The following is a 9,470-nucleotide window of genomic DNA, read 5'->3' as shown; positions in this document are numbered from 1 at the left end:
GAGTCCACCTTGTCTGGTAAGGGCATTTTATGCTTATTTCTTTGGGATAATACCACCATATCAAGAGAAGAATCCACCTATATGCAAGGACACTCCCAACAGTTCCCATTTACTATATATGAGGACTGTTCACACCCAGGGTGCCACGGGGTTATTAGTGACTAACCCATTACATAGTGACGGACTTTAAGTATTTGCACATATTCACTACTTTAATGGACCCATGGTTTTATACCCTGGTCTTCTCCTGATGAACACGTCAATTTTGGGTTAATGCACACCACATTGTTGCACTTTTGTATCATATGTCCATTGTGATTGATCTTTGAGTCATTTTTAGATTGTGTTACTCCATCTATAATTCATACATTGGACATAGATATGTCTTTAATCTTATGTATGTGTTTCCACATTTGTCTATCTAATTTTCTATTTTTGTTTATTTGTTTTTGTGGTGTTTTCTGAGGAGGCTTCATTATCTCTCTACACATCCTATAAAACCACCACTAGTTCATTTGGTACACACTTTAGGGCCTTGTACCTTCTCTTTAGATATCACTGTTGTTTGATTAAACAACATCACCTTTTAGCGCCACACTTTATTTCACTCCATATATTCACAATTAGTCAGATTGTTGTGTTGGCTGCTTCACTTTATTTTTAGGAGTTGGCGCAATTTTTTTTATATAAATTTCATTTTATATACAACTATAGAGATCAGACCAAAATGAGGGACAAATGAGGAGGAAAGAGGAACAGAGGGACTTTGTTCCAAATCATGGACAATCCCTCTAATCAGGGACAGTTGGCAGCTATGTAATGGTCAGTGGGAAGAACGCTTCTTATATTGGAGGTCAGTGGGAAGAACATACCTCCCAACTTTCTAAGATGGGAATGAGGGACGCCTATTAGCAAAAGTTTGTAGATATAGGACACGCCCCCTGCCACACACCCTGTCACGCCCCCTTAACCACTTGACAACTGGGCACTTAAACCCCCCTCGTGACCAGACCAATTTTCCGCTTTCAGCGCTCTCACACTTTGAATGACAATTACTCAGTCATACAATACTTGTACCCAAATGATTTTTTTGTCCTTTTTTTCATACAAATAGAGCTTTATTTTGGTGGTATTTGATCACCTCTGGGTTTTTTATTTTTTGCGCTATAAATGAAAAAAGACCGAAAATTTTGAATAAAAATGCATTTTTCTTTGTTTCTGTGATAAAATTTTGCAAATTAGTAATTTTTCTTCATAAATTTTGGCCACAATTTATACTGCTACATATCTTTGGTAAAAATAACCCAAATTAGTGGATATTATTTGGTCTTTGTGAAAGTTAGAGAGTCTACAAGTTAGGGTGCAAATCATAAAAAATTGATCACACCTGATATACTGACGGTATATCTCATTTCTTGCGACCCGAACAAGTCAGGAAAGTACAAATACCCCCAAATGACCCCTTTTTTGAAAGTAGACATTCCAAGGTATTTAGTAAGATGCATGTTGAGGTTTTTGATGTCATTTTTTCCCACAATTCTTTGCAAAATGAAGAATTTTTTTTTTTCCCCACAAAATTGTCATTGTAATATGTTATTTCTCTCACATGGCATGTATATACCACAAATAACACCCCAAAATACATTCTGCTACTCCTCCTGAGTATTACGATACCACATGTGTGGGACTTTTTCACAGCCTGGCCACATACAGAGACCCAACATGCAGGGAGCACCATCAGGTGTTCTAGGAGCAAAAATTACACATCTAATTTGTTGACTACCTATTACACTTTTGAAGGCCCTGGAGAACCAGGACAATGACATGTGACACTGACGTGGCACTGATGACAAATGGCACTGATACGTGGCACTGATGTGGCACTGATGACAGATGGCACTGATACGTGGCACTGACACTGATGTGGCACTGATGACAGATGGCACTAATACATGGCACTGATGACAGATGGCACTAATACGTGGCACTGATGACAGATGGCACTAATACATGGCACTGACAGATGGCACTAATACGTGGCATTGATGACACTTGACACTGATGACAGATGGCACTAATATGTGGCACTGATGACAAATGGCACTGATGACAGATGGCACTAATATGTGGCACTGATGACACGTGGCACTGATGACAGATGGCACTAATATGTGGCACTGATGACAGATGGCACTAATACGTGGCACTGATGACAGATGGCACAGATGGCACTGATACATGGCACTGATGACAGGTGGCACTGATACGTGGCACTGATGACAGATGGCACGTGACACTGACAGGTGGCACTGATGACAGATGGCACTATGTGGCACTGATGACAGATGGCACTTATATGTGGCACTGGGGACAGATGGCAGTGGGGACAGATGGCAGGGACATGACAGCAGGGACAGATGGCAGGACAGATGGCATGGGCAGATGGCAGGGGCAGATGGCAGGACAGATGGCAGGGGCAGATGGCAGGGACAGATAACAGTGCTGACACTTTTTTTTTGTTTTGTTTTTTTTTTCACTGACCGCTGCAGCGGTTCGCTCTCCCTCCTCACATGCTGTCTGTGTGTGAGGAGGGAGAGCCGGCGATGAGAGAGGATCTCATATGTTTACATATGAGATCCTCTCTCATTGGCACCGCCGATCGCACTGTAAACGGCCGCTGTCATTGGCCGTTTACGGCGATCTGTGACTGGCTGTGTCCAAGGGACACGGCCAGCACAAAACTTCCCTGATGCGCACCCGCGGGAGTGCGCAACGCGGAAGTAAACTGGAGGACGTCCAGGGACGCCCTCCCGGCAATTGGAGTCCGCGCTGTAGCTGTCTTTCGGCTATAGCGCGGACGCCTAGTGGTAGAATTATATAAACAATGATTGGTTAAACCCACAAGTGTTTTTTTTTTTGTTTTTTACCACTACTATTCCTTTATATTGGCTTTTTGGAATTTACAGATGCAGAAATTCAAAAGTTGAATGAAAGGTTTAACACTGTAAAACACTTTTGGATAGATAAATAGTGCATTTTATATACAACTATATAGATCAGACCAAAAATGAGGGACAAATGAAGAGGAAGGAGGGACATGTTGAAGATGAGGGACAGTCCCTCGAAATCAGGGACAGTTGGGAGCTATGGAAGAATGCTTTCTACATTGGTAATCAGGGGGAAAAAAGTCCAGCTTATAGACAGCTAAAAAGGAAATTGGTGTCATGCTGCTGGAGTTGACCCCGGAGGTACCATCAAACGGCCTCAGCTCAAGGAGCCCCAGAAATCTCTGGAGGAACCCTAGTTGAGAACGACTGGCTTATAGACCGATGTCATCTGGGTGTTTTTGGGGGAAGGGTTAGAACATCTGTCGTTTCTCTTTGTGGCCCCTGTTGGAGAGATTTTCCCTTACTTCCTGTCTGGTGATATGTAGACAACCAACCAAGGGGGACACATATGCTGCAATAATACTTTCATCGGTCAGTTATCTATTCTTTTATTATGATTAGAATGGTGATTTTAGTAGATCCAGTTGAATCAAATCCCCTATCAGCTTTCTCTTGCTGTCTGGGTCCTTTGTGCAGCCTTCAATCACTTTCTGCCTGGGTGACAATGTTGTCACAAAAACAGGAAACGAGGGGCTCTTCTTAGCAATAAAACCTGACATATGTCCCTGCCCTGTCCAAACATAAAACAGAGTTTTGGCTGGAGCTGGGCTTTCACTGTAAACACTAGCAGATCATAACACACAATTGATAATTCAAATATGAACTACAAGTTCCAGTGTGCTTTGCGGCCTGGAAGGCGACCAGATACAGCGCCTGTATAGAAATATTGCCTAAACGTAACAAAGCCACCGCTCTAATGCTCCCCGTTACTTTGAGAAATCTCTCTCTATAAAATAACATTTCATTTGAACGCTTTTCGATGCAGAAGAGAGAATGAATTCCGGACAGGCACTTAGGAGGACAGCCCGTTTTCCTGGAAGGACCTTTGTGTATCTCTGGATCCTCCCCAGTCAGTGCGCATGAGCAGCCGGCCGGGCCCGGAGAGGAGGAGATGCCGCTGTACGAGGGGTTGGGGAGTGGGGGAGAGAAGACCGCGGTGGTCATAGACCTGGGAGAGGCATTTACTAAGTGAGTGTCCGGAGTCATGTGCTGAGATTGGAATTGGGGTGCAGGGGAGACATGAGATCTAATACTGGGGGACATGGGGCCTGTCATTACAGTGTATTGGACCTGTCAGTGCAGGGTACATGGGGGGTCTGCCTGCCCAGCTGGAGGTACATGGGATCTGTCATTGGGGTGCATGGGGTCTGTTATTAGGTTGCACGGGATCTGTCATTGGGGTGCATGGGGTCTGCCGGCTGGGAATACATGGGATCTGTCATTGGGGTTCATGAGATTTGTTGTTGGGGTGCATGGAGTGTGCCAGCTGAGGATGCATGGGATCTGTCATTGGTAATATGGGGTCTTCCAGCTGGGCATACATGGGATCTGTCATTGGGGTGCATGGCGTCTGCCAGCTAAGTTTATATAGAAACTGTCATTGGGGTAGATGGACTATATCATTAGAGTGTATAGGGCCTGCCAGTGGGGAATATATGAAATCTTTCATTGGTATACCTGTGGCTTGTCACTGGGGATACATGGGATCTGTCATAGGGGTGCATGGAGCCTGCCAGCTGGGAAGACATGGAAACTGTCATTAGGGTGCATGGTGCCTGTTAGCTGGGGATACATGGGATCTGTTGTTGGGGATCCTGGGGTCTATCATTGGCATTCATGGTATCTTTTTTTTTTTTTTGGGGGGGGGGGGGGTGCATGGTGCCTGTTGGAAGGGGATACATGGGATATATCATATATCATTAGGGTATGTGGTGATATATTAATAGAGTGTATAGGGCCTGACAATGGGGGATATACTGTACGACCTCTTCTATTGGGATATTTGGGATCTGTCATAAAGGTGCATGGAGTCATCTGCCAGCTGGGGAGACATGGAAGCTGTCATTGGGGTGCATGAGGTCTATTAGCTGGGCATTCCTGTAGGGGCCACTTTATACAAATATATTTTCATACAGTCAAACATGTGGACATACGTGCACTAATTTGGTTGTTTTATTAGATTTTCTGTGAAATTTCTAAAGCTGCTTGGCAATCAGGTTGAAGAAACTTTAAGTGTGGAGAATGGGGTAGTTTTCTATCAGATTGGGATTTAACTCGCTGCTTTTTATCTCCGTCTGCAAGCCTGTAAGGTCAATCAGAGTTTGCTGGTTGATTCGATTTATTAATAGAAGGTTGCCTTACTTCCATTAATCACTTTTAATTGCATCATATTAAAGCTGCTTGCAACCATTTTACATCCTAAATATGGTTATAACTTGCAGCACGCTATGCAAAGGGCCAATAAAAACTTGCCAATCAGCTGTAACGAGTTTGTGTGCAGCCAAAACTGTGAATGTAGGACTTATACTACATTTCTGGCAAGATCAACATGTACTTAACCTGAGAAAAAAAAAAAAGGAAGAAAACTAGTGCAGCCACCACATCTAAGCACTGATGAGCTGCAATAGATTACACTTTTGTTCTTGTGTTTAGATATATTTGAGCAGAAAAAATGTGTTGGGTTCAATTTAGGTGAATAAATGAAGGATTTCATCTAATTATAATTTCTTTTTTTTAGATGTGGATTTGCAGGTGAAACAGGACCAAGATGCATTATTCGAAGCGAAATTCGAAAACCTGGCCTTGCAAAGGTAGCCACAGGAGATAAGCTGGAAACAGAATCTGTTATGTCTTTTATTGATATCTAGTTGGCTTGTTTTTATAGGATGCTCAGTTACTTCTCTTAAAGTGGATTTCCACTCAAAAATGGAACTTTAAGTGCAGATGACCCCCAACATGCCACATTTGGCATGTGATTTTTTTTTGGGGGGGAGGAGCGGGTACCCTGTTTTTACGGGCACCCAGCTCCCACTTCCTCCCGGGCTCCGCGGCACCGGAAGGAAGTTCACCTCTCCCCCCTCCCTCCCTGCAATCTTCTGGGACACGTTACAAGACCCAGAAGATTGCCCAGCCATTCGCAGCTCGGAGAGGAGCGAGGCCTTGTGCGCCCGCATCACTGGACCGTGGGACAGGTGAGTGTCTGATTATTAAGTCAGCAGCTACACTTTTTAAATGGGTGGAACTCCTGCTTTTAAAGCCCAACTGATTCACGCTTTTTTACTTATTATACATGTAGATTGCGCAACTTGTAAACAATATAGCTTCCTTTTTTTTTTTTTTTTTTTTTGACAATTGCACACTGTACAGATTTTTATATTTTTTATATATAATTTTTTTTTTTGGGACAGAGATTTCTTTTGGTGGTATTTAAAGTGGTTGTTAACCCGCTCATTTAACTTCATATAATTCTGTGTGTTTGCTAATGATAGGTGCTCCTGTCTCTGTGTTTTATAAAAAAATTGCCGGATATACTTGATTTCAGAGTGCTCACGTGACCAGCCGGCTCTCTTCTCTCCCTTTCTGGCAGCTGCAGCAGGCAGGGCCAAGATTCCCCTCCTGACATCAGTCGGGACGAGAGGAGGAGAGAGCCAGCCAGTCACGTTTTTTTTTCATAAAACAGAGAGACAGGAGCACCTATCATAAACAAACACACAGGGTTATATAAGATTTTAAAAGTAATTTCAGCAGCAGGAGAGGAGGGGGTGGGCACTTGACACAGAGCAGACAGGCAGGCAGGGAGGGAGGGAAAGGGGAGAGAGGACAGGAGAGCTGTGGATGACGGAGGCATATAAACTGACAGCGGTGTCAGGGCTCAGCAGCCATGATAAACCGTGGTCAGTTTTTACAGGGGGGAGGGCAGAACCAGGCCAGATCACCCAGGTATTTCAGGTGATACAAGGGGCCAAATTACACAGCACTGTGCTGTATAACATGCTTTAAAGGAACAGGATCTCTTTTTTTTTTTCCCTTAGGGTAACAAACGCTTTAAGTACCAATGTGTTTTTTAATTTATTTTCTATACTGGATATGTATTATAGCAGAAAGTAAAAAAATATATATATTTTTTTTCAAAGTTGACGGTCTTTTTTTGTTTATAGCGCAAAAAATAAAAATTTCGGAGGTGATCAAATACCAACAAAAGAAAGCTCTATTTGTGGGGAAAAAAGGACATCCATTTTGTTTGGGTACAACGTCGCACGACCGCCCAATTGTCAGTTAAAGCAATGCAGTGCTGTATCACAAAAAATGGCCTGGTCATTAAGGGGGCAAATCCTTTCGGGGCTAAAGTGGTTAAGCCAGAATTTCAAATAACAAAACTGCCATAAATCTGGTGCAGCTGTGCATAGTAGCCAATCAGCTTCTACCTGCAGCTTGTTCAATTAAGCACTGACAATAAAACATGGAAGCTGATTGGTTACTATGCAGAGCTGCACAAGATTTTGCACTCTTGAGTTTTAGTAAATCAACCCCATAGGCTTCCTTCAGAGATGTATGCAGCTGAAATGTTAAATGTCAGTTTTTCCGAAACAAAAAAAGTCAGCGATGGCTTACGGGCTTCTCTTTTATTACAAGATGTTTGCTGTGTGCTAAAATTGAAATTTCCCCCATTTATTACAGCCAATCAAAGTTGTCCAGTACAATATCAACACAGAAGAACTCTATTCATATCTCATAGAATTTATTCACATGCTGTATTTCAGGTAAGTCTTTCTTGTCTTTTTTGTTTTTTATGTTTATGGCCATAGGAGTCATCTGGTGTTATGTATGTACAACCCAGCTGTGAATATGTGACCATCACTGAGAAAGGCAACATCAGAATGCATTGGTCTGGGTCTGGTTTAGATTTTCATTATTGTTTTAAAGCAGTATTAAACCCAAAAGCAAACTTTTATTATATTGCAGCTTACCAACTCTTAGATATGATGACTGCATGTGTTTTTCCTTTTCAAGCTTTCTTTTTTTTTATATCTCCATCTGGTGATCAAGCCAGTTATGTCTGTTGTTTTTCAAAAGAGCAAGCTCTCCAGCAGAATGTGTTGGTTACAGAGATGAGACAAACCACTGACAGGGATGCATACAATGATCAGTTTTTATTTATGTAAAACCTTTATCCCAAAAGGGGAAAAAAAACTGTTTGCTGTAACTGCTTTATAAAGTGTAAGCTGAAGTTTCACTTTAATTTGTTAGTGTATTTTAAATCTGCTAGTCCATCTAACACTCCCCTCCCCCAAGACTGACAATGCTGCTGTTCAATTTTGCCCCCTGTGCTCCTTTATTCAGAGTGGGGACACTCTAATACAGGAGGTGTGTTACTAGTCAGATCACGAGGGGAAAAAAAAGCCTACAAAAAGGAAACTAATACAGCCATCACATCTAATGATTGGTGGGCTGCAATATATTACATTTTTAGGTTTAAAACCACTTTAAGATGGCAACAGATTCTGCCAGGGAGTTTGAAGTAGTAGATAGACTTGCACTTAAGCCTGAACTCTGGACAGATATAAAAGACACAAATTAATGCAGCTCTGTATTCAATAATCATTAAATTGATATCAAAGGCAAAATTAAAAAATAAATAAATAAATAAATAAAAAAAAAGCAAACATGTCATACTTACTTGCTCTGTGTAATGGTTTTGGACAGAGCAGCCCAGATCCTCTTCTTCTCGGGTTTCTTTGCTGGCGCTTCAGGCCCCTCCCTCCTGTTGAGTGCCCCGCAGCAAGCAGCTTGCAATGGGGGCACTTAAGCAGGTGTGCTACCGAGCTGCTGCTCTGCGTGTCCATTCAGACACAGAGCCACAGATCGTCCCCCTCTCTCTCTTCATTGGACGTCTGGCTGTGATTGACAGCAGCAGAAGCCCATGGGTCCCGCTGCTGTCACAGCCAATGAGGAGGTAGAGTCCCTGGAGAGCTGATGCTCTTGTGCACATTGCTGGATCACAAGGGAGCTCAGGTAAGTATTGGACGGACTGGGAGGAGCTGCACACAAAGGGTTTTTATCTTCATGCATAGAATGCATGAAGGTAAAGAAAACCTTCAACCTTTAGATCCACTTTAAAGAAGAATTCTAGTTGTGTTTTTTTATTTTTTTATTTTTACTGTGCTGAGCACATAAGGTCGATTACGCGGCATGAGCGCCAAAACTTCTTTGCATGTGTTCTGATGTGACAGAATAATTAGTGCCAAATGAAAACCAGTCTGGAGAATTTAATGGCTGCCACTGCTGAAAATCTTTGTACCCTGCTTGTCATTCATGCCTTTTGTTGAAAGCAGAAGGTTAGCATGCAAGCCAGACAGCAAGCATTTTTGGAGGTAGGTCAGCGGTGGTAGCTTCCATCATTTTCTCATGGTAGATTTCCTTTTTAAAAACACTTTTTTTTTTTTTTGCAAAAGAACTGAAAGATTAAAATGAATCTGGTTGGATACAGTAGTCAGCACTCTCAAATTTCAGGCCCTTTATACA

At 42.4% G+C, this 9,470-nt stretch overlaps 1 protein-coding gene across 1 annotated transcript in view; it reads left to right on the top strand.

Moving 5' to 3' along the window:
* The first annotated feature begins 3,992 nt into the window (after positions 1-3,992).
* ACTR10 (actin related protein 10) overlaps positions 3,993-9,470 on the top strand; it is a 28,445-nt gene continuing 22,967 nt past the window's right edge. Inside the window, exons 1-3 of the mRNA XM_073609431.1 lie at positions 3,993-4,136; positions 5,686-5,758; positions 7,626-7,708. Coding sequence (XP_073465532.1) covers positions 4,060-4,136; positions 5,686-5,758; positions 7,626-7,708 — 233 coding nt within the window. The 5' untranslated portion in view covers positions 3,993-4,059. The remainder of the gene's footprint in view (positions 4,137-5,685; positions 5,759-7,625; positions 7,709-9,470) is intronic.

Source organism: Aquarana catesbeiana, linkage group LG13 (assembly GCF_042186555.1).
Source record: "Aquarana catesbeiana isolate 2022-GZ linkage group LG13, ASM4218655v1, whole genome shotgun sequence".
NCBI classification, from domain to species: domain Eukaryota; kingdom Metazoa; phylum Chordata; class Amphibia; order Anura; family Ranidae; genus Aquarana; species Aquarana catesbeiana.
This window is presented reverse-complemented; position numbering and strand designations above follow the sequence as displayed.